Source organism: Drosophila navojoa, chromosome 3, assembly GCF_054131105.1.
Source record: "Drosophila navojoa isolate 15081-1374.11 chromosome 3, UAZ_NAV_1.0, whole genome shotgun sequence".
Taxonomy (NCBI): domain Eukaryota; kingdom Metazoa; phylum Arthropoda; class Insecta; order Diptera; family Drosophilidae; genus Drosophila; species Drosophila navojoa.
This window is the reverse complement of record NC_142891.1, coordinates 9,735,984-9,760,553: the sequence shown is the minus strand read 5'-3', so window position 1 is coordinate 9,760,553 and position 24,570 is coordinate 9,735,984. Positions and strand designations below refer to the sequence as shown.

The 24,570-nt window shown below is 37.0% G+C and overlaps 5 protein-coding genes across 7 annotated transcripts in view; 4 read left to right on the top strand and 1 right to left on the bottom strand.

Moving 5' to 3' along the window:
• Nucleotides 1-3,578, top strand: part of LOC115562796 (PI-PLC X domain-containing protein 2) — a 49,994-nt gene extending 46,416 nt beyond the window's left edge. Inside the window, exons 1-2 of one of the 3 annotated variants that reach the window (XM_089257751.1) lie at nt 2,287-2,580; nt 2,637-3,578. In XM_089257751.1, coding sequence (XP_089113877.1) covers nt 2,665-3,552 — 888 coding nt within the window. In that variant the 5' untranslated portion in view covers nt 2,287-2,580; nt 2,637-2,664 and the 3' untranslated portion in view covers nt 3,553-3,578. Of the gene's footprint in view, nt 1-2,286; nt 2,581-2,636 lie in introns of those variants that run through there. The other 2 variants (XM_030384897.2, XM_089257752.1) reach the window with 2 other exon arrangements.
• Nucleotides 7-2,198, top strand: nesd (SHC binding and spindle associated nessun dorma). Its single transcript, XM_030384887.2, has 4 exons — nt 7-263; nt 324-1,216; nt 1,276-1,895; nt 1,965-2,198. Exons 1-4 carry the CDS (start codon nt 119-121, stop codon nt 2,119-2,121), a joined length of 1,815 nt encoding a protein of 604 aa, XP_030240747.1. The 5' UTR covers nt 7-118; the 3' UTR covers nt 2,122-2,198.
• Nucleotides 3,579-5,166: 1,588 nt separating the features above from the next.
• neb (kinesin family member nebbish) lies at nt 5,167-24,157 on the bottom strand. The gene is made up of 3 exons (XM_030384875.2): nt 23,161-24,157; nt 22,500-23,096; nt 5,167-7,218 (listed from the first exon to the last, which is right to left on the bottom strand). The coding sequence occupies exons 1-3, from the start codon at nt 24,013-24,015 to the stop codon at nt 5,272-5,274; spliced, it is 3,399 nt and encodes a 1,132-aa protein (XP_030240735.1). The 5' UTR covers nt 24,016-24,157; the 3' UTR covers nt 5,167-5,271.
• On the top strand, nt 9,735-12,275 carry fok (fledgling of Klp38B). Its single transcript, XM_030384914.2, has 2 exons — nt 9,735-10,317; nt 11,886-12,275. The coding sequence occupies exons 1-2, from the start codon at nt 10,155-10,157 to the stop codon at nt 12,125-12,127; spliced, it is 405 nt and encodes a 134-aa protein (XP_030240774.1). The 5' UTR covers nt 9,735-10,154; the 3' UTR covers nt 12,128-12,275.
• LOC115562806 (fledgling of Klp38B) lies at nt 17,133-19,182 on the top strand. Its single transcript, XM_030384916.2, has 2 exons — nt 17,133-17,397; nt 18,977-19,182. Exons 1-2 carry the CDS (start codon nt 17,298-17,300, stop codon nt 19,150-19,152), a joined length of 276 nt encoding a protein of 91 aa, XP_030240776.1. The 5' UTR covers nt 17,133-17,297; the 3' UTR covers nt 19,153-19,182.
• Nucleotides 24,158-24,570: the final 413 nt, after the last annotated feature.

Sequence of the window (24,570 nt, the reverse complement as noted above, 5' to 3'; positions counted from 1 at the left end):
ATTATAATTATTATCGATAACTAAAGTAATAGCAACTTTGTATTTGCCGAGGCAGGCGCAGCTTCTCTCGTACCTACATTCAAATTTAAACGCTTGTTGCTTCAACAAACAACCCAAAATGGATGTCTATACATACGAAAAATCATTTTTGGAGCGCCTAAAGGAAGCGAAAGCTGTACTATCATGGGATAACGCGCCAATGCCCGCCTCTCAAGTACGCTCAGAATGGAAGTCCTACGTCGAGCTGCAAATTGAGCCAGCAGGTAAGTAGCGCACACACACATGCGCAGAGCGTACTCACATTAACACACATACACATGCAGGCTGGCAGGCTATGTGGAAAATACCGCGCGTCATTTGCGAGGACTTGAAGCTGCGCTATCCCACCATTGTGTTTGGGTACGTGGAGCAGGTAATTTTCGACGAACTCAAGGCCGTATTTACGGTGACTGCCGTACAGGATCAGGATGTGCATTTGCCGGAGAGCAATGAAGTCTCCCTGATTGAACTGTGGCCTACATTACAGCAGGAGAATTCGGCACTGAATGTGGACACCACGGCCGAGTGCATAGATCGATTGCGTTTCTTCTATTCACATGTGTGGATGCCATGGGACAAGGACTATGATGATGATCGTGATTGGGTGCAAATGCATTTGCAGGCACGCATACAGCTGGCTTGCGATTTGAGCAAGAATCGCTTGCCACGCCCACTGGCTTTGCATATGCGCACGCTGCTAATGGAGGCGCGCTATATACAACAGCGTCTGGAATACCTGGAGCTGGACATGAGCGATGCCGAAGCCGAGAGCGACGATGAGGCCGTCGAGTTGAATGACAATACCACAGATCCACCCCGAAAACAACCCAAAACGGGCGGCAGTCCCAAATCGAATAATTTGAATAAATCTATGTTGCCAGTGACGGATCTGATGTGCCTTCATCTGCGCCTGGCCATCATTCGCAGCGAATTCGAGATTCTTGAAAATCCGGAAATGCGTCGCGCCTATAGTGAACTGCAAAGCAATGGCCTAAAGCGCCATCTGCTGCAGCGCAGTCCAGGGCGTCTGAGTCAGCTGGACGAGCAAGTGGATCATAAGCAAATGTGTCACGTGGTCACAGTGCCGTGTGAGCTGCAAACACAGATTGCCCTACTAAAGCTGGCCGAGCAGCGCGTGAAGCCGGATATAAAAGTGCAACTGGGCAATACATTGCAGGTGCGGTAACTATGCTTAATTCTTATTATTTATAACTTAATAATTTCACTTAATTCTAGGATGTGCTCAGCATTTCACAGGCCAACGAAGACATATTCATATCACCCGGCCACCACACCATAAAATTCCTGGAGCATCTCAATGATAATGGAAGTATTCAGGGTCTCGTCGAGGCGGAGTCCGTAATCGGATCAAAGCATGATCTAGACAAGCTGCCTTTGATCTGTTCGAGCGATGAGGACAGTACTTTGTTAGTTATCGATGGCGACTACACTCTCGCCCAGCTAGTACTGGACTGCCGGCATGTGCGCCGTGGCATTCTGCTGCGCAATGGCACGTTGACGTTGCGCAGCTGCCGATTGTTGGGCGACGGCCGCTCCAGCACACAGGAGGCCATTGTCTGCATGCCAGAAGCTAGTCTTAATCTGCAGGATTGCTTGCTGGAGAACTTTGCCATTGGCATTTCAATGCGTGCCGAGACCAGCGCCAAACTTAACAATGTGAAGATCAGGAAGTGCAACACCGGCTTGGAATTGCTGGATCAATCGGCCAAGCTGGAGCTGCTCGGACACAATTGCAATTTTCATACCTGTAATCTGGGCATTTTGGCAGATGGCATTCCTCTGCCCAATAGCAGTGAAAAATCCTTGGCCATCAAACATTTTAGTGAGCTGCAGCGGTGAGCTTTTCTTGAATTCAAATGAATTTGAAATATTTTGATAATCCTTAATTCCGATTTATTTTGCAGCTACAATGAGAGCAATTGGCTTGGCAATTGTACATTCAACAATTGTCTTCGTAATATTCGGGCTTTCAATGAAACGGAGCAGCTGCTGGCCAAGCGCACCCATCAAAATCTTCTATTGGAGGAGCTGGATGGGGAGAACAAGGAAAATATAAATTAGTTTTAGTGCATGTGTCATGTAAATCGTCTAATCAAAATGCTTATTTGTAATAAACTCTTATTACGGGAAACATAGAACGTTTTATAGTAAATTTCATGATAATCCAAATTTAAAATTAACTTAATAGACAATGTGTATGTATTTTTCATAGCATTTAACATAAATTTTTAAAATTAATCGGTATGTTGAAATTCAAGCGCCAACACAAATATCGATAGTTGACTATTGCATGAAGCCAAGTGAATCGATACCTCAATCCCTTCACAAGTACTTTTAGCACATGCATGAAATTACCGCTGTTTATGACCCAAACGGAACGTTCACTGCTTAATTGAATTTTAAACATCGCCATAAAAGCACAAAATTCACCTTCAGCTGCAAAGATGTCCCAGGAGCACTGGATGCGCGATTTGTCGCCAGAGTTACGCGATCTATCAATTATCAATTTAGCCATACCAGGTACATGAGATCATCTAAGCCTATACAACGTCTCATTCGACTAATTAACATTGAAGCAATTCCGTCGTAGGTTCCCATAATACGATGACCTATGGTATTAATAGCGACTCAAAGCTAGCACCGGATGCGGACACTGCAATACGTCGTTGGCATCGCGTTTTCCCATGCTTTGTTCGCCGTTGGTCGAAAAACCAATCTTCGAACATTTTGGAGCAACTTAATCTGGGTGTGCGTTACTTCGACTTGCGTATAGCACAACATGAAGGCAAATTCTATTACTGTCACGGTGTCTTTGCTATGGAAGTGTTCGAGCCCCTGCAGGAGTTGCGTCAATTCCTGGACACACATCCCGAAGAAGTCGTTGTGTTGGACTTACAACATTTCTATGATATGACCATCCCTCATCATCAGCAGCTGCACAAGGAGCTGGTACAGTTCTTCGATCAACGTTTGTATGCCACAACGGATGGTCCGCTGCTCGAATGCTCCTTGACGCGCTGCGCCGAACTGCAGCGCCAAGTGGTACTCATCTGTCGTCGCTGTCCAATCGGTCTGCCTGTCCAGTTCTGGCCCAGCTATGCGTGGCCCACACCGTGGCCCAATACGGCCAGCATTAAGAAGCTGCAATCCTTTCTTGCTGACTCGCTGCTCTCTCGCCAGCCCCATCAGGGCTACGTTTCCCAGTGTCTGATCACGCCCACGGGTCGCTATATAGCGCTGCGATTACTCTTCACCCTGAAACGCACAGCGAAGCGGGTGGATCGTAAATTGAAGCCGTGGATAGTGGAACAGTTGCCAGGACCCTTTGACAACGGCCAAAAGCCGCGCGTAAATGTTTTCCTTGCCGATTTCGTTAATCTCAAAGATGGCCAATTCTGTGATTGGGTAATCAAATTAAACAGCAAACTAGAGTGGGATAAAACTGAGTTTAAAGGCGAAGATGATTGGAACAGGATCTACTCTAACGAATAATCGTACAAATATTGTTATAGATGCAATTAATGATATTGCTCGTTTCTTTTTATATTAGCACGAATCTGTCCCCAATGTTTATATTATGCCCTCTTGATGCTATTTGAAATACTCTAAATTTGTTATCTAAAGCTCTCCAATTTTTATGTGATTCTGTTTTGCATATTTATAATGCTAACACTTTTTATGCATTGTTCTCTTCCATTGGTGCTATTTACTGTATACAACATGTCCTTTTACACAAGCAGGTTTTCAACTATTTTTTTATGCCTCTTTGCCATAAGTTAAGAAAAATAAGGAGTCTTGCACAGTTATATATACATATACATATATATATTTGTTTAAGTTAATCTAACTTCTAATCTATATATTTAGTATTGTGTTTTGTTTGTATTGTTTTTTAGTTACTAAAACACTTCACAATTGAATTGTTTACTATATACACACAATAAAAGTGAATTACAATGTCATTAGGGGTTTGCTATTATAGGGTATAGTATAATCATGTAAGTCAGAAGACGGCACAAGTCATTTACGGTATTGTACATATACCTAATGTATATAGATACAAATCTCTTTAAAGTCTTAATTCCTTAAAGAGTAAAAAGTTTATGAGACAATAACAAATAGAATTTAACAGTAATTACCGACTAGCTTCTAGTCGAGCACGCCCAACGCCTAGTTCATTTTCAATTGTTTAACTTATCATTTGGCTGAATGTAAATGCGCGATAAGAAAATGCAAGTACTTGGAACAAAGTTCAGATAAGAAATATGCAATTGTGTTAATTGCCTTGTTGAGGAACAAAACCAAATTCTATTCTCTGCTACTAGGTCAAATAACATGGTAAAATAGCTTTCTGATGTATATTATAATATTTTCATCATATAATAATGCAATAATACTAATTTCAACAACTGTAATATCTCAATATAAACTTGTTGCTAGACACTAGAAATTTCTTTTTAAGATTATCTTTAAAAAAGAATCACAAACCATAAATCAGAAATTCAAAATCGCAAATCATTAATCAATTATCAAAAATCAAAAATCGGGATAGTAAAAAACTTAAGTTCAGGAAACTGATAATGAAATGTAGATAATGAAGAAAGTACAATTTATATACACAAATATGTATATATTTTAAATCATATATTTTTAAACTATTTATAAGAAAACAGATTTTATAAATTGATGGCATATTAAAAACTAAGCAAATATGTTAGATTTATGAACTGAAAATTAGGAAAAAAGAAAACTAGAAATATGTTTATTACATTACAAACAATAAAATGATATAAAAACCAATAGGAGGGCAAAAAGTCAGCATAAATAGTAAGAGCAAAGCTTTCTATATCTTTTATCGAAAAGTTTGGTGTTGTTTTGGTATATGTAGACTTACGCTGGGGTAGAAAAATCCTTCGTTAAGATTTCGAAAAACTTGCTTGAAATATAACTTGGTAGATAAGGTTTTACCTGATAATTCATTTGAATTAATAACAAATTATAAAATAAGTACATGAATAATTCATATATACATATACATGTATATGTATTTATGCATTGTAAGTATATTTTTGTATTTTAAAAACCAATAAAAACAAATACATAAAATTGCAGTAAAAATCATATATACATACATATATGATATATATGAAGATATATAATATAAGGTATGGGTATAAATATGGCTATATAATGAATATATAACTGACATCGTCAATCAATTAGAAAACGCACAGCCTTTTGAGCTTTGGTTGGTGAACTCACATCCGTTGACTGCATCGTTCCCAGGCAACTGTGCATGCTCAGAAGCACGCTATCCAACCGGTTGAGCGCTTCCTGCAACTGATCAGCCTGGCAGCCGGCATCTGACTGATTCTCGCGCTCCTGTTGCGCCTGCTCACAGTGGCGACGCAGTCGCTGCGCCGATCGTTGCATCAGCTGCAGTTCATGCTGCGCCAGCTGCGCCAAATTGGAGCTGCTGTTCGCCGGGAACTGATGCGGATGCTGTTGCTGGTGCTGTTGCATCTCTTCCTCGAGATCGTAGGTTAGCAGACGCTTAGTATACATTGCCAGCTTGCTGCTGGGTGAACTGTTGGTGGAGCTCTGTTGCGGCGTATTATTAGCGCTGAGCAGACGCTTGAATGGCTGCTTGAGCAGTGCATCCTTCATGGCACTTAGATTGAGGGCAATGCGACTGGAATTCTGGGTGTCATTGAGAGTTTCATTGAGTGCCGCATCCATGGGTTCCCAATCAATCTCAACGCTGTCGAACACATTGCTTGCATCACAGCTGGGCGGCGCATCCCGCTGCATGTCCAGCCACACGGTCAGACGTCCAATCGGCCATTCCGCCTTCAAGGAACGCTGCTTGTCCACAATGAGGATGACAGTGCGCAGCAGTCCAAATTCATCCGGCGTCTGTGTCTGCCGAAACTCCAGGTGCTGCAGTCCCAACTGGCGGCAGCGTTGCGTCGCCTCCTTCACCATTAGCTGCGTCTTGTGCAGACTCTCCTCGCTGGGATTCAACATGATGCGCTGGATGTCTTCCAGCAGCGTGGACTTTTGCGCCGGAGTCGTCGTCAGGTCGTAGCTGGGCGTTGACTGCTTCAGCTGTTGCTGGGCCAACGCTTGGCGTTCGGTTTCGAGCATTTCGCTGTTGCACTTGTACTTGAACTGTTCCAGTTCGAGGCACTGAAGCCGCTCCTCAAAGTCACGCGCATGCTGCTCTCGCTCCTGTTCGATGCGCGTCAGGGCCGCCCGTTTCTCCGCCTCCAGTTCGTCCCGCAGCTGTTGCTCCTGCTTTTGCAGAATCTCTTGATGCGCCAACTGAAAGTCCACATGGAGCTGCTCCGCTTTGCCACGCTGACTGCAGAACGGATTCGAGATGCGAAAATAGTGCGAGCCGCCAATGACCAGACGATCTCCATGGTAGAGCGGACGTCGCTGCTGCAGCAGTTCGCCATTCACATAGGTCTCGAAGTCCTCGCTGCCCGGAGTCACGTACAGCCGACCCGACCGATCGTGCTCAATGCTGCAGTGCTGCAGCGCCACCAACGGACCGTCCAGCACGATGTCCGGCAGGGAATTCGCCGGCGCACCTGGTGCACGGCCGCGGCCTATCCGAACAATGCCCGGTGGCAACAGATAGAAGAGCGTGCCACTTAGCATGGGATCATCGGTGAGATTCACCAGACATGCTTGCTTCTGTTCGGCCGTTAGCTCTAGTGCGAGTCCTTTGCGCTTGAGCAGTCGCAGCTCGGATTTGCGCTGATCCTCAGCCTCTTTCAGCTTTTCCATCCATGATTTTTGGGCGCGATTTAGCTCACGCTCTCGCTCCGCCAGCTGCTGGCGCAGTGCCTCCACTTCACTGTCATCGACGGACGTCTCGATTATGATTTTCCGCGGCGCCGGCGGATTGTTATTGCTAGCCGAGAGCCGTCGTTGCCTCTCATACTCGTTACGCAGCGACTTCAAGCGATCCACCTCGGCGCGCAGGTCACGGATAATCTTGTCATGTGGCGACTCATTCACCTTCACCCGATTCACTATGGACCGCGCCTTGCACGCATACCGCAGCGTCGCTAGCGTCTCATCCGCATGCAGGCTGGCCGGTGAAATGGTGGCCAGCATCACGGTCTTCGAATTCCCGCCTAGATTTTCCTGCAGGGAAACAGAAAATGAAACACTTTTAATCATAGCTGCTGTTTTGGGTAAAAAATATATAAACTGATTTGTAAAATTGACATTTAAAGCATCGCCTTATTTTAAAAGATAAATCTAAAGAAGCTGTTATTTACATGTTGTTCAACACTGCTTAAGAATACAATATACCTACATACATACATGTATATGTAGAATTTTTTTTTCGTACGTACTTTGTATGCTTGTTTCTATCATTTCAATTTTCCACATGCATAGGTAGTCTTAACCAATTATGACCTCCAAAGATAAGGACTTATCACTGCTGGCAGGAGGGGAGTCGCTTTGACAAACTTTAAAAGCAGACGAAAAGACAGAAGCAGCGGCAACGACAACAGCGACCGTTAACCGTTATCGGCTTGCAGTTAGGAGTGAGATAGCTAGCTTCTAAGTTGTGTCAACAAAATAAACAAATACATATGTACATATATATATATGTACAGACATAGTCACATACAAATGTACACATGCATGTACATACGTTTGTGTATATGTATTTATATTTGTCGGCGTGTGTAATAGACACTTGTTTGATTAACTCTCTGATGTGCATGATACATACCATCGCTAGAATCGAGAAGAAAAGAGAGAAAGAGTGGGAGAGTGGGAGAGCATGATAATCACGAGAGTTTATGTTTGCATAAACTGCGCAGCAGCAGACGCAACGTGGGCGTGGGCAGTTGCGAATGAGCGAATAAGGGAGAGCGCCAAAAACGGATTGGCATTGTGTGTGCACTTATCTACAGTGAGTTGTAAGCCCTCAAATAAGAAGCAAAAATAATTGAAAGGCTTTGGATATTTTTAGAACGAAGGTGTAAATTTAAAGAGGTTTTTAGCGAAGACCAATACGATTTATTAAATATTGTATACTATTTAAAAACCTTCAGCTGACCTCAAAGGTGTCAAACAGCTGAGGGGCCGGTCCAGACTTGCTTTTACTGAGATCACGCAACCATTGGCTGCGGATTAAATTGAGTAGGTGCCACCCCAGACATTGTCACCGAATATATCATTAATGTGTCATGGCTTTGTGGTTAGTTAGTCAGTTTTTTCCATATAAATGTTGCAATTTCGGATTTATTTTTGTCTCAAAACCTGTTGTTAAGGAATACTTTTGCTATATATAGCCTTTGGTATTTGGAAACGAATGGCCGCCCACTTCTAGAAGCATGTCACGACATCGCACACAGAAAGTCGTGTGTACAAAATACTTAAACCACAAAAAGTCGCTAAAAGGTGATATGTACAATCAAAACAGCAAACAACTTGATTAAGATACCTTTCTATGACGTAGGTAGATCAATTAACACAAGCTGTACGCAAATTAAATTGATATTAACCTTTAGTGAAGACAAAAGTTTAAAATTTGTTATTTTACTCATTAACCTATAGAATTTACGTCATTTGATACGAAAGTTCGATCCCCAAATATCTGAATCAAAATGTCTGCTTAAACGTTCAAAAAATAAACCTAAGAAGATGTCTGCAACCTAATTTATGAATCTACATCCATCATTTGTAATTTATACCGTCATTGACAAAGCATGGGATCAATGTTTTGCTTAGCAACAAAATTTCACGCAATTTTTAACCTTTCGCTATATAGCGCAAAGTCGGCATTCAGTCTAGACGGCGATTAGCAACCTATGGCAACATTTGCCTCGAGTTATACGAAGAAAAGTAATTCCAAAATTTCAATCTTAAGTATAGTTATATGACATCAAATTTGGTTAAGGTGACAATTTTTAAAATCATCCATTTGTTTTAGCAACTTAACGCTAACAAGAAAAACTTCCAGCATCAGTTTATGATATTCAATATTTTCCATGCCACAAACAAATTAACACGTCTTAACTGTTTTTGACTGGAAGACGATGAATATAAGATGAATCATCAAGAAAATTAACTAATCGTTTCAAAACCATTTAATCTACGCATCATTTACCAATTGTTTGTTGAATATTGATCATTAAAAAAAATACGCTTTATACCACTGTGCCCCATCTCTCGTGAGTTGAAAAGAAATAGCAATATGTGCTATACTAGCAGGAGCACATGTGTTGAAGCTCAAGGGAAAGCACGAGACGTCGAAGCGACAAAGGCGAGTTTTTACGTTTTTAGCTGCCACTCGACCTTCAGATACTACGCACAACGGCTTAATCAATAGGTATGGCTCTTAGACAAAGAGCTATTGCAAAACAAAATGTATTTCATATCAATATTTTATTAATAATGATAAAATAATATCAGTGCGCAATAAATTCTATGGTCAAGTCCCTTTGTTTATTACATAAACCTTTTTAACCAATATACCCACTTATATATGTACATATGTACAGCAATCAGCCGTATAGAAGTAAGCAAACAAATCGACGCAAAAAGCAAAAACAACTGCTACGCGTCGCGAAACGAGACACGACGACGACGAAAACAAACACGAATCGAACGGACGCGCGAGGGCTACAAAAATGCAGTAATATGGCGTTCGGCTTTCAGTTTCAGTTTTGATCTGACAGCGTTAAGAGCATTAAAAAAGAGTTCTCCGTACTTTAGTACGAAAACAGTGCATTTAAAATCAATGCATATATAAACTGGTTCTATACCTCAACTTGGTATGAAGTGAATATTCAACAACAACAATTCGTTATTTGGTATAAAGTGTAAAACGCTTACGTGAATAGCAAGAGTTCATTGCACGTTATAAGAGGACACACACAAAGAAAACAGAAAAAAGGCAAAGTGAAACGACCTCGCACAAAGTACGCGCGCAAAAGCAACAATAAAACAGAACTAATCAACAACAACAGAAACAAACAACACTAAAGCACAGCCCACATACATCGGCAGTGCAACCTACATAATCCGCCTTTCTAAAAAAATATACAACAACCACAAATATGGACGTTTGGGGAGTATTTGTTGGCGACTCGACGCTGTCTTATGGGGGCTCGATGCGCAACAACTATTACCGTGACTACGAGCAGTTCCCGTATGGCACGTTGGAGCACGCAAGCAGTGCCAGCGCATATCCGGCCAAGGACTCCTACAGTCGAGTGCAAGGTAATTTGAGCAAAAACAATAATCATAATACCTAGAAAATAGGGACAACATCTACAACGCATGTATGTATTTATGTACATACGTACATATGTATATATTTATGCATGCACAAGTATGTCATGACATTCAGCTTTTGTCAAGTCAAAATATAACATGTCTGTAAATTAAGTAAAAAGCGTTAATTGCAAAAATACGCACTGCAAAACATACAAAAACAGCCATTTTTTGCGTACGTATGTACGCACATACATATGTACAGGCGCTTGCTTATTTGCTGTTTATTGTGATTGCCCGCATTATGTGTTGTTTTTGCAAGAATTTAAAAATAGCCGCAGTGTTCTTTCTGTGCATTGTACACATGTGAGAGTGTGTATGAATAACACGCCTTAATTTGCGCACATGCGAAGACATCTATGCGAGTGTGTGTGCACTCGCATATGAAAATTGGGCAATCACAGGGTGCCGCACACATTACATTTATCAAATTTCTCTTATCAGGTGTCACATGCATTCATTTCTGTTTGCACACTTCTGTAATCTTTGTTTACTTTCACTTTACAAAATAAGCAATTTGTCACGTGAGAAACTTAAGTACAGCCATTTAGTATGAATAAACAATGGTTTTACTTAAACAAAGTTTTGCCTTTGTCGAGATTTTCTAAGTGCTGTCTTCTTTAGTGCAAAATTCAAATTTAAAAGCCAAATATTAAAGAGTACAATAAGCAATAAAGAGCAACAAAAGAATTTAAATATAACTTTAATTTGTAAGGCAAAAGAGGTTGAGTCCGGTTCAGCTGAGCTGGAACTGGAACCACTAAGCTGACTACCCCTCGGCTTAAAAAAAGAAAAGGCAAGCAGGTGTTTGATTCCAAAACAAGAAATTGCGGCGCAATAAGTATATAGTATGTATGCATGTGCTATTTAAGCCAACAACCCAAAAAAAAGAAGTAAATATACACATGAGTAATTTATGCATTGCTGCCGCGCAATTGTAATTTTTATAGATTAGATGAAATTTTATGCGTTGGTCTCAGATAAGTCAAGGTTGCTTATCAAACGCTTGACGAGAACAATCGCTAAAATTGCGTCTATATATAGACCGGCAACGATTTAATCAATGAAAAGCAATCTAAATATATATTCATTTATATGTACATATGTATGTAAGTGTGTGGGAGCTCCATTGGCTGTAGCGTAATCAACGGCGGCTTGCCCATTGAGAGCACCCTGTGCGAACCCACATGTCACAGGGTCAATCAAAACATTTGTAAAAACTTGCCGCTACGTGACGTTAACAACGTGACGTCACGTAAGCAGCCGAAGCAGCTGGAAAGGGGCAAAGTGTGCGCGCACGCACGTAGGCCAATAAGAGGCAACGGCCAAGAGAACGAAAGAGAGAGCGCGTGATGTGTTTTCTATATATGTATGTGTATATGCGAGTGTATGCTTGAGTGTTTATGTATTTGTATGTCAACAACAACCTTGCTTGTGCTGTAAACAATATTAAGCAATCGTCCATTTAAATAGATCACAATTAACCAGCTGTCTCTCTTTTTTTGTATTTACAGAAAAATGTAAGCAACTAAAATCGGAGAAGCAGCTGCGCAAGGATTGCCCATTCTGCAAAGAGCACAAGAAACGGCCATTGATCAACTACATGCGCAAACGTGATTCTCGTAAACATCACGAGAGCATCTGCGAGGATGAGGAGGAGATGCACGAGCACGAGTTGGAGCACGAGCACGAAGTGCAACACCAAATGGCGAATCTGACAACTGTTGTGCCAACGCAGCAGAGCTGCAAGGTTTAAGCACAGCAGTAACTAGTCAGATTTAAGAGGAGAGACAGACAGGTGGCATAATAAAAGCCAAAAAAAAAAAAGTAAAATGAAAAACAACAGCAGCAGCAATTCACAATGCCATATATAGTTAGATAAAGACAACAAAAAAAAACAAAAATTAAATGAGAAGAAGCATTGTAAAAGATGCTTTAAGCGCCTGCTGGGCAGACAGCGCAAGTGAGAGCGAGACAACTACAATAATCTACTGCAACTGTACCTATACTAACAATTGCGTGCATTTCCGCCTATGACGTAACACTACCATTTACAAATAGCAGCAGCAACAACAACAAGAACAACAACTACAAACAGCAAATACGAAAACAAAAACAAATAACAGCAAGAACTATTTGCCGTTTTATGTTTTCTGTTTCTGTTTTGCTGTTTAACTTGATACCAATTTATTATACAAGCAGTTTACAACCTTTGTTTGTTTGTTTTATTTTATGCGCATGCATAAAAAAAAATGAACATAGTAATTTAATTGACATAAAATCCAAAAGCCGTCGCCCCGCTTGACTCAAGCGAACTGTGGCAACTGCGAAAACAAAAACAAAAACAATAGAATGGATCGAGGGAAGCAAAATCGCCAGAAATACCTGAAATATTTTTCTATTTTGCGTACGAGACTGAGTAAAAAAATATTGCAGTAGAGCACATTCAATAATGAAGCAAGTTGATTGTTTTTGTTCTTTATTTAGAAACAAGGGAAAACTCTTGTGAGAGAAGAGGAAAAAAAACAATTGATTTCAGTTTCTACACTCTGAAAATTGGGCCAAAATTATTTACAGGAAAAATTATATTTAAAAAGCTTCATTGGCACCAAAAAATATTAAGTATTTTCTTCCTACAAGCGTTTAGCTATATATATATATTTCTTTTTATATATATATAGTTTTGACCCAGACTTATATTTATCCTTGTCTATATTAGACATCCTAATATTAAAATAAACGATTACTCTCGCCAGCAACAAAATGTTTAAGTTATATAATAAATGAGCTTAAATTGAAAATTGATGTATTTATGATATAATTATTAAAGTTTCAGATAGTTATGGTTATACATATACATATACAAGTTAATATTGTTGAAGAATTTAATACTTGTTATTATTGAATTGATTTAATTAACTAAAATTGTTTAAGCAATTCAACAACGTATATATGTATATTATTAACTGTGCAACTAACATGGACATAATGATATTAAACAATGCATTGTAAACGAACATTTAATTATATTTATACTATTGTTGAAATGTAAAAGAAAAACAAAAACATTTAGCTTGCGGGTATCGAGAAAAATTTTGCAAATTTAAAATTTATTATATTATTGTATTTATATTTAAGTCTAATATATTATATTTGAAAAAGAAAAGAAAAACTTTCTAAAAATACAAAAAATAAACAATAAATAAAAAGTTATTGGTATTTACAAAACGAAACAACTAAATGAAATTCTTATTTTGGATGGAGAAAGAGTACAAGGGGGAAAAAAAATTGTTTGCTGTGGAGGGGCCTTTGGAGTGCTATAAAAATACTGGGGTCGTATGTAAAGTTCCTATGAAAAATAAAGTTAAATTATATTGAATTTATTAACAGGAGGAACAGCTTAGAAAACTGTTTGTAATTAAAATGAAACTAAGTCAAGATTTGAGAGCTGTCTGAGAACGTATTTCAGTAAATACGTGAAATGAATAGATAGATAATAGCATAACAATGACCTAGTGGGTCGAGAGGCTTTCAGAAATTAGACCTTGGCTTACATTGGATTCATTGAATCGATCAAGATCTCGCTTTTTGGCAGAAGTATCTTAACCTATTTATGTTATATCGGTAAATCATTTATGGCGTAGTTTTCTATAGTAAATTTTCTCCAGACAAGCGTGTTATTAGCTTTCAAATTAACACATTATTAACTGTAAATCTGTAGACTAAAGTGCCCAGCTGTATTTCTATTTGCCACGTGCGCTTGCCACTTGGCTCACGTAACAGTATCAGATGTACTTAATTTCAATGGAATCTAAAACTTATGATCTAAATATTTTATTAAATATTTGTTAACTAAGTGAACATGCAAACTCTCTCACATAACGGCTAATTTTAGAGCTGAACTAACTATATTTCAAGAATTTTGCGGCACGTCGAGTCGCTAAGAAAATAGACATTCGAATTATTTAAGTAAATGCAAAATTCTTGCGCATCTAGAGGCGGCTTCATAGAAAATATTAGCGAAATTATTTTAGGCATGAAGTTCGATCATGCTTCACATTGCTTTGAATGGAGAAAAATTAGTATTTACTTGAATGAATCTTGTTCTGCTATAAACTCTTAAATCTCTCATTTATGTCCTGAAACCTAAGATTAACACGTTCATACAAGCAGAGATAGATGAAAGCTGAAGATCGCTGCAGCATCTTGTCGTGATTAAAATATTTTGTGTACTCGTGATGATTTAATATACTCTGTTTCTGCCTCTTACATAAATTCTAACAAAACTATTCTACATAAAATGATATCACTGATAGATTAAAGAGGGCTATAAAACTTGGGAACGTGTTATTTACAACTGATTCATTTTGCTTTAATATGAAACAATAAAAGCCATAGAAATACTTTAATAGAAATATATGCTATTGCTAGCTATATATTATAGAAATATATATGGGGAGAAAGAGGGGCAGAAATGACATCACGTGCTATATATTATAAGCATATAGTCATAATCAGAGCACAGTTCGCCTCTACTCAGCTTTTGCATTCAACTTTTGTTAAACAAAAGCAAAGATTGCTTGAAAATAAAGCATTAACGTCGTTATCAGCCCCAAATCGGCATACAGATCATGTATATATATATATATAGTATATAGGAAGTACTTAATTGAAACGAGAATACCTGAGCCAATGCGTCAAACTGAATATGACGCAAACATTTTGTCTGGGCTAAATGAATGGGAATTTCAATATCTGCAGATAAACTGTAGCAGCGAAAAGTCTGGATGTGTAATACTCTAGAAAGGCTAGAAATAAGATGATTAATAATGCGCCAGTTTAGCACTAATTCCATTTAATCTAATTAACGAATCCAATCCGTCTGAGTCGAGCAAATTGCATCAGCTAAATCTTTTTCATTCTCCACGCTTAACCTCAAAGACTTTACTCGCTCAGGTAGGCAAAACTGGAATCTGCATGGGTTGATAATCTATTAAGATTTTAAGGACAAGAGACATCAATATATATTTTATTTTTCTTTGAAGTAAGAGATTTGGTATTTAAAGTGTACTCGAGATTTTTCGCTGCTAGTTTAATAGCTAATGACAAAATATCTTGATCGAGCACCATGTAGTCGCCAATGTCTGTCTACAAATTTCATTTAATTTATTGGAGTTCCCGCGGTTAAGACTCTACGGAAATGTTTTCGTCTCGCACCAGTTTGCTAATGAAAATCGAATTAAAAAGAGATCCGACTCGAAGTCTGGCAACCATTTAAGACAATTTTGCTGCATTAAGGTCAGCGCAGATGAGGTCAATCTGAGTACAGATATGTTTTCTTTAAACTAAATTGACCTGGAACTTGGGACCATGAAATCGTAGTTCATGACAGTATCCTCCTATTTAATTGAATTTTGCAATGTTTTCACTTGTTCCTTGCGAAGTGAATTCAATTCAATTTGATTAAATTTCATGTGACATTTGACACAATTGAAAGAGCTCAATCCAAAGACTTTTGATCATATCAAGTCTCAACTACTTTGAACCGCACTTCAAGTACAGTAGAGCCTCACAGATTAACTACCCGTGACAACAGCAGCAACAACAACAACAGCTTAAGCACATGGGAAGCCATAGAAAAAATATGCAATTTATTCATACAATGAATTTGATTCATTTTAAATTCAATGTTAACTAGTTTGTGCATGGGAACGAATCGGATGGGATGACGAGTGTTAGCTAAGTGGGAAGGGGGAGAGAATGTGCATATAGACTCGTACATCTATACTTATATATCGTATATAGCATGTATATATGTGTGTAAGGTGTGCATGGAGCTACAGTGAGCAGAAGGTAAGGGAAATTCAGTGAAATTGGACCTTTCTAGTAATATTGAAATATATTTTGAAAAGGTTTTAAAAGACTTCCCAATAAAAAATTATATTATTATAATACTTTTAGCTTTTTCTATTTTTTTTAAACTTTGTATTTACCGAACTTCGGGAAACTATTGAAACTAAGTAATACTGTAAAGCAATTATTTACTATAATAACAAACCGCAAAATTCAACAGGTGCTAAGGGCATAAACAACAAGTCGAATTACCATATTAGCGATGCTAAAGAAATTATATATATCTAACTATATACTAACTATATCTATTTACTAGAAACTATATTAGAATATTATTAGAATTCGCATCTCTCACCAATCGATTATATAACATTCCCTCTATTTGTTTATTATATGAGATGAAGCACACTTATAGTATAGTTATAGTATTATAGTAGAATATATTTGTAATTAGCACAAATAAACCAGTTAAGTAGACATCGTCATGCCATAATCATAATATCATGCACGGAAACGTATCAATATTGTAGTAGACCGTACAACTTCTCATATATAGAGCGTTTTCCATTATTGCCAATGGCCACATGTTGTCGCCAAGCAGACGGCACGCGTTTTCAATTAGCCAAACTAGTTAAGCGAATATAATATATATAAATATACAGACTTTTAATATTTTCTAAAAGAAAAAGCAAAAATATGAGTAGCCACAGGGAGAGGGAGAGAGAGAAATAGAGATAAAAAGCCTCGTTTAACACTAATTTGTGATAAAAACAGCGCTTGGAGAAATTAAAAAATATTTTAGTGTTTTTTTTTTTTTCTTTTGTGGTTTGTGGGAAAATATATTGCACACGAAACCAAACACTTTTTCAGATATAAACATTATATGTATGTATGTATGTATCAAATTACATTTATAAACGAAGCCGCAAAGTTTTTTTACAGTTTCAATTCAAGTTTCTAATGTGAAAGTTAACTCCACATAAAAACTAAAAAAAAGGAAATCATAAAAAAAAGAAAAGGATTATACATAGCTCTATTCGATTTGGGTTATACTAAAGCTGACTAGTTCGACAATGCTAAAGCAACTGCTTGCCAAGCTGAAAGTCTCCAAGACTAAGAAATCCAACAGCTCTCAAACGCATGATATGGGCTTACTGAAAAAGTCGCAGAACTGTAAGTTTTCACAGCTATACGTTAATCCAACAGACTAGAATTTTGCTATAGCATATATATGTATGTATATTATAAACATAAACATATTCTAGTGAAACAGGTTAGCAAATATGCCAAAATTTTGCATAGTTGACATAGTTAAATAGTTGCGAAAAATAAAGGGTCTACTGTTAACACGCTGTTCGTGTTTATGACAGACTGTTAACAACATTGCTTAGATAAATTGTCTGTGTTTATAGCTAGGCTATTACTTACAATATTTATAGTGAATGCTTAAGCTTCTAGTAAACTTTTAAATTAAAAATATTTTAGTTTTGGGCTTAGCTTTATTAGTAGTCCTAGGAATTTATTATAGATAGTAAAAAGTTCTACAAAAAGTTGTGGGACTTTTTTCCATTGATTTAAAGTGTAATAATTTATGTAAAGTATTTAAAAAAATAAAATTTTAGTTGAATATTCTATCATTATAAAGTCAAAACAAATACAAATCTAAATTCACTTTTAAAATTATTTTTATACCCTATGCCCTTTAAAAATTGGAAATATATATTTAATTCAATTGTGGAGAGAAGATGTAAATATATTTACCTTGAGTGGGCTAGTACAAATAATATTGCATAAGCAACCACAAGCAAACAAGTTCTGAGCTGATAATATTTAAAATGCTCTTGATAAGTGGAAATCAAATTGAAAAAAAAAAAAAAACTCAATAATCTTTCTTAGCAACTTTTCAATTTGTATATATGTAGTTATGTATGTACCGATTACAAATAATGTAGTATAGAAAATTGGTATATCACATATACCAGTTGCTGATAATTGCAACAGAATGATTGATTGATTGATATATGTACATACATATGTTATAATTATATATGTATGTATATATAAAAATATGTATGCAGCAATCAATCAACCTACTGCAAATATCATTAGCCATTATCAATTATATTAGACTATAAAGAAGGGTATTTAAATATTTTAATGTAATGTGTAACGTCTATAGGAAAACGATTTGTACGATGCCATTAAGTAGTATATAGAATTTAGATATATGCACAGTTTTTTTTTTTCCTGCATAGAAAGTTTTTCTGTATTGCATACACGTATATTCGTTTATATATGGAAAGTTTTTGTTTTGCTGTTTTTAAATATGATTTCATAAAGTGCTAAACGACGTTTGTTCGTGAAACGTTGTTATGCAAATGAGATAAATATATCTGAATGTATTTATTATATTATTATTTGTGCGTATGTTTATATAAATCTAAACTGAGGATAATGCAGTTTCCGCGTGAGCCGTTTAAACTAAATGTGTTTAATAATATTACATGTAAATTTTCATGGAACTACTAATTCTATACAGCTGTGCAAAAATTAGAAGAGAATTCAAAGTTTCTTAAAAGGCCGTATATCTAGCAGCTATAGCTATCTATTAACAAACAAGAAATGTAACTCTCTGCACTGTGCTCAGGGTATTTACTAGTCGAGCACTTCCATGAGGAAAAGCCATATTTGATTTCCTGCGCTCTTAAACTTTATTATATTTTACTATATATTATTGTTATTTATTTTACAGGTCACAAGGATGGCAAGATGATTAAAAAGAAATGTAAATGCGAGCCAACGGCCTGTAAATGTGGCAAGCAGCAGCAGCAGCAACAACAACAACAACAACAACAATATCGCAGCTTATTGCTGTCGCAATTGCGAAGACGAGGCGCTGATAACTTATCAAGTGTTATATTATTCTAGTATAAACAAAATAAAATAAAAATATAAAAAGGCAATAACAAAAATTAACAGAAAGTCAAATTCAAAATGGGTGTGTATAAGGGAATGTTGTTGGGTTTGTTGTTGTTTTTTAAATATGCCGGATTTTTATGACCACAAGCAAACATATACTATATAAGAATATGTATACATATATATATATATATACACATACGCTGGGTACATATTTAGATAACTTGAGTGCTAATGAGATTACACTTAAAGCTATATTTAAAAGTTGTTATGGTTCCCGACCTAACTTATCTATGGAGTGCACTGGAAACTTCGGCAAAAAGACTGTTAAAATAAATACATATATATGAATGTATGTGTATATATACATATATATCATATAGATAGCAAACTTTGATTGCTTGGTCATATCTTAACGAAGGCATGGCCGCATTTGGGATTCGACGCAATCAATAGCTCTTTTAAGGCGCATGATATGGCGCCATAAATTGTTGATTTAGACTTTCAATTGGATTGTGAAGCCTTTACAGGTCTCGAGATATTACCTACTATGAATAACACTCACAAGTAGTTTTAGCCACCTACCAACTACCAGCCATACTCTCCCATGCTCTCTATTCAGCTGCACTTGAGCTGTAGACAAACAATTAACTATTTTGAGGGGTTTACGTGGACTTTGTAATGCCGTTTCTTAAGAGCTTTTGTAACCTTGTCAACGTCTATTGATTTACTCATCGCAATAACACTCTGAGAAGTACATTTATCAATAAACACTCATCATTAGAGAGCTTGTGTTAAGTTTTGTAGTAAATTAGTGTAAGCAAAAATGGAACAGGAGCGGTTTATCCACAAGAGGGTTAAATATTAAAGGTGGAGAAAATTAGGGAAAATTAAATTATTAGGTTAATATTTGATTTTTGATAAAAAAAAAAAAATATTTTAATAAAATTAAGGAAGTTTAAAAAATAAGAAATAATAAAATTCATAGTAAATTAAATATTTAAGAAAAATAAAAGAAACCATAATACCCTGATTTCCCATTTTCAATGGGTTCAGGGTATAAAAACTAATAATAATGTAGAATAATTTATTTTTTTTTTTAAATATAATGCTTATTCTTAATTCTAAAATAAAAAAATATATATTCTAAAAGTTTTTTTAAGATATGATTTTTCTATTTAATTCGATTATCATTTATTTATTTGAATAGTGTAAATATTTTGCCACGCGCTCCTGTTATTATTGTAAACTATAAATATAATCTTATTGCGAGGTCAGTTATGTATTATTTACTCTAGGGGTGCTAAAAATAATGAAAAACTTGTAAGTTTTGAAGGTCGGTCAGTTACGTGAAAAATCACACATTAGACCGATAACAATTACGGACATAATACGACTATAGACGTCTATAACATGTATAGATAGAATTTCTATGAAAACTTGATAATATTTGCTGCAATAATATCTCTCTCAAATTATATGACTTCGGTCAACAAAGTACCAGACGTATTTATGTACATATGTACATTCTCTAAGGCGTATAATAAAGTGAGCACATGCACGTGCTCATTCAAGTACTCTTAGGAATTGGGAATTATAAGGAATACTTTAGTGTGTCCGCCTTGAAATTTGAACCAGAAATACTTAACGGAACGTGGCTTAAGCATAATTTGTTTATATAAAGTCGTCAATTTTTTTAAAAATAAAAACTAAATGCGCATTGACCAAAATATAACAGTAAATAATAATTAAATGCCTATGCAGACCAAAAATTCTTATATATGATATTCTCTTTGTACCTTATACATATCTCGTCTATGACATTTTTTTCTCTATTATTTCAAACCATTCATTAATATTTAGTTTTATGGGTGAATTTTACTAAGTAAGTATAAATGAAGGAGTAAAGAAAGAAATAGTTTTTTTTTAATTAATTTAAAAATAAAATATATAAAATATATATTTTTAATTTTTTTATAGCAAATATATACTTTGAGTATGGAATTCTACATTAAAAATATTCTTATTTATTAAAAATATTTCAATTTACAGTGGAAATTTTCGGCTTTCAATAAATAATTTCTGATTATAAATTATAAATGTAAGCCTTGCGCAGTAAATATGTATTTTTATATATGACAGAAGTGTATATAAAATCAACTCCAAGGCAAAAGTTGTTTTGACACTATTTATGTTTTGTTTTGCAATTGTACTTTATAATATTTTATATGCCCATATAAGAGCAATGTGATAAACACTCCAAAGAGTCTGGTCTAGAGTTGGTCTAATTTGGCCTCCAGATAAGAATACGAATTTAACTGTGCAATAAAAAGAGCAACGAACTGAGGAGGGTTCCAAACTAGAAGTTGCCATTCCATCTATTAGTCAACGATTGCATTGACACCAATATTTTCAGTCATATTTCTTCTACGTCTTGAAATTTTTGCTATCTAAATATTCTAGAAATATGTCTAGGATATCTAATCTTTTTACGTTTTCAATGAAAAAATCTTAATTATATTTTTATTGGGGATTTAAAACTTCCTGCTTCCTGTTTTTTTTTTTAATATTTTTTTCTTTGTTAATTTATTAAATTAATTATTTTTTATTTTCCTAAAAAATTTTTCAGTGTTGTATATATATTTAAATATATTTTTGCATCATTGTGAATTTATATATTTTGTATTTAGTATATTATAAATATAGATAATATATGAATACAAAATGTATTATCTATATTATAATTAGATTTTATTAAATGTTATTACTTATTATGTATATTTATTTATTTAATATTTTTTTTATTATTCTTTAATAAGGAAAAACCAATATAACCAATAAGAAAGTTATAACTGTTTTGATTATTATTTTCTTTATAAAGTGACTCATTTATTTATATTCGCCTTTATCTGTTTGCGCTCCTTAATCATTTACAAATTAAATTCCAAAAAATTCCTAATAAATGAACTTCACCGACCTGAATCATATGCCATGGAAACAAATTAAACAAATATCTTGAAAGATAGCTGACACGTGGGAGAGCCCAATAAAAATAAGCATAAAATAAACTATAAGATTAACTCATTATCTCGAGCATTTGGACAACGAAGTCGACCGAGGCGACCTTAGACAAGAGAAGGCAACTCTATACGAAAGGAGATAAAGATGTATCTATAGGGCCTAGTGGAAATCAAAGTCCATTGCTGCAATGGCGGCCGATCAATTTACCAATGGAAAGATTAATGCGTTGGGTCAATGGGGCCACAGATAGAGAATGCATTAAGTAAACCAGAACGAACTATGATAAGCTGATAAGGAAGTGTCTGTTGCAATATTGTATGCATTGCTTCACTTACCCGCAGTAGCCAGGTGAGCACACTCTCGCGATAGGGGACAAATGTGCTGGGCGTGGCATTGCCGCCCACTTTGCGAGAATCGGCCAGCGCCGCAATCACTTTGCCCAGCGTCAAGAGACTTTTGTTGATGCTAACTCCTTCACGTATCCTTTCGCCATTCGAGCCCGAAACACTGATGCGTTCGCTGCCCGCCAAATCGACCAAACTGATTTTGCTGCGACGCGTTTGCCGGAGGGAGACAACGGTGCCGGAGTCTGTGTCGGAGGACATGTCATCACTGCCATCGCTGCTCAAATCGGTCAGATTCAACACAATATTGAATATGGAATGCGAGCGGGAGCTTTTGTCATTCATGGCGGTAGAGGCAGTGGCACGCTGCGAATTGCCCACAGCCAGCCAATTGCGCAAGGCCGAATACGAGTCCACTGAATGGGCACTAAGATCGACGACATATGGCCCAAAGATGGGATGCTCGCGCACCTTGAGAGCCTGCCGCTGCACGGGCGTGTCTGGCAGTGCGGCCATAGCTTGCTGAACGCTCAACAGATCATGAATCTTCTCGTTGTAGATCTCAAAGTAGCTGACCTCCACCTCCACCTGAAAGGAGATATGTATATGTTAATCAAATATAGCTGAGATATATATTTAATCAATCCTCAACCTGCAGCTGCTGCTTCACTGCATCAATGCGTCGGAATAGCTCGTGACAGAAGCGCGGGATGATGCCGGCCTCCACGTGCGGCGCGTTGCCATCGAGCGCCGCATCGTCCAGTCCCTCAATGCCCATCATGCTGTAGGACTTGCCCGAGCCCGTCTGTCCGTAGGCAAACAGACAGGCATTGTAGCCCTCGAAAGCGGTGTCGATCAAGGGCTGAGCTGTGCCCGCGAAGACAGCCAGCTGATCGGCATAGTTCTTGCGGTCCGGATCGCACGAGTAGTAGACCTGATCGTAGCTAAAGAAATGTGAGAAACCAGCAGAGGCATCCGCGCTGCTGCCCGCATGAACGCTCAGTTCATTGTTGCCATGCACCTGGACCACATTTGTGACGCTGGCGCGCTGGCATTCGGCTGCATTCAGTGGGCGCACGCGCACAGCCACAATCATGTTGCTCTCCTCGGCAACGCTGTGAAATGACTCGGTCATGGCATCTTTATCCTTTGCCTTGCTCGCTGATTTTTTGGCGTTATTATGGCTATTGCCAATGTTGATGCTGCTGCTGCTGCTGTGGCACGGCGTCGTCTTGCGATAGAGCGAGGATGGCGTATAGCAGGCATTTAGTGCCGTTGGCCTTGGTTTCGGTGTTGCAATGCCGCTGCTGAAGGCTGTATTTAGGAGTTGATCTGCTGCCGGCTTCTCGGCACTGCGTTTCGGTGTGCGTGTCAACACTTTGCGTCTGAGTCCAGCGGCAACTGTTGCAGGAGTTTTGGTGGCACTGCCACTGGCACCGAAGCTACCACGCGCACGTGCTTGAAATTGATGAATACGTTGCTGCACTGGAGTGCTTTTGTTGCTCATTTTGGAAAATATATTTATATACAATCACTCAAATAGACTTATTGTTTAAACAAAGGAAATTGTTGTTAAGTTTCGAAAATAGCGCGCGTCGTCGCGTCGTTTGTTGTCAATTTTTTTCATACTAATAATGTGTGAGTATCGATAACAGAAGTCAGGGCTGACACATAATATCTACATGTGTGTTTTGTAAACAGATATCTGGAAGCATCGGCAATTATTTTTCAAACTCTTATCGATTATTGACTTGCTTTCTAAATACTTGTATAAATAAATTTATATTTATTACATTATAATTTGATGTATTGATGTTTATTTCACATATATGACAATATTATTTTCATATTATTTTAAGTAATTGAACAATTGGGCTGAATTTAAAAGGAAAAGTGTCAAATTTATTTTAAGCTCAATCGAATTTATACAATATAAATAATAATAGAATGCACATATGCGCGCAAGTCTATACATTAAGTACTTTTCATTTATTTATTCCTTAATCTCGTCTTAGGTGCAATTAGAAAAGACCGCTACAGTACTTTGACATTTTGAATTTGC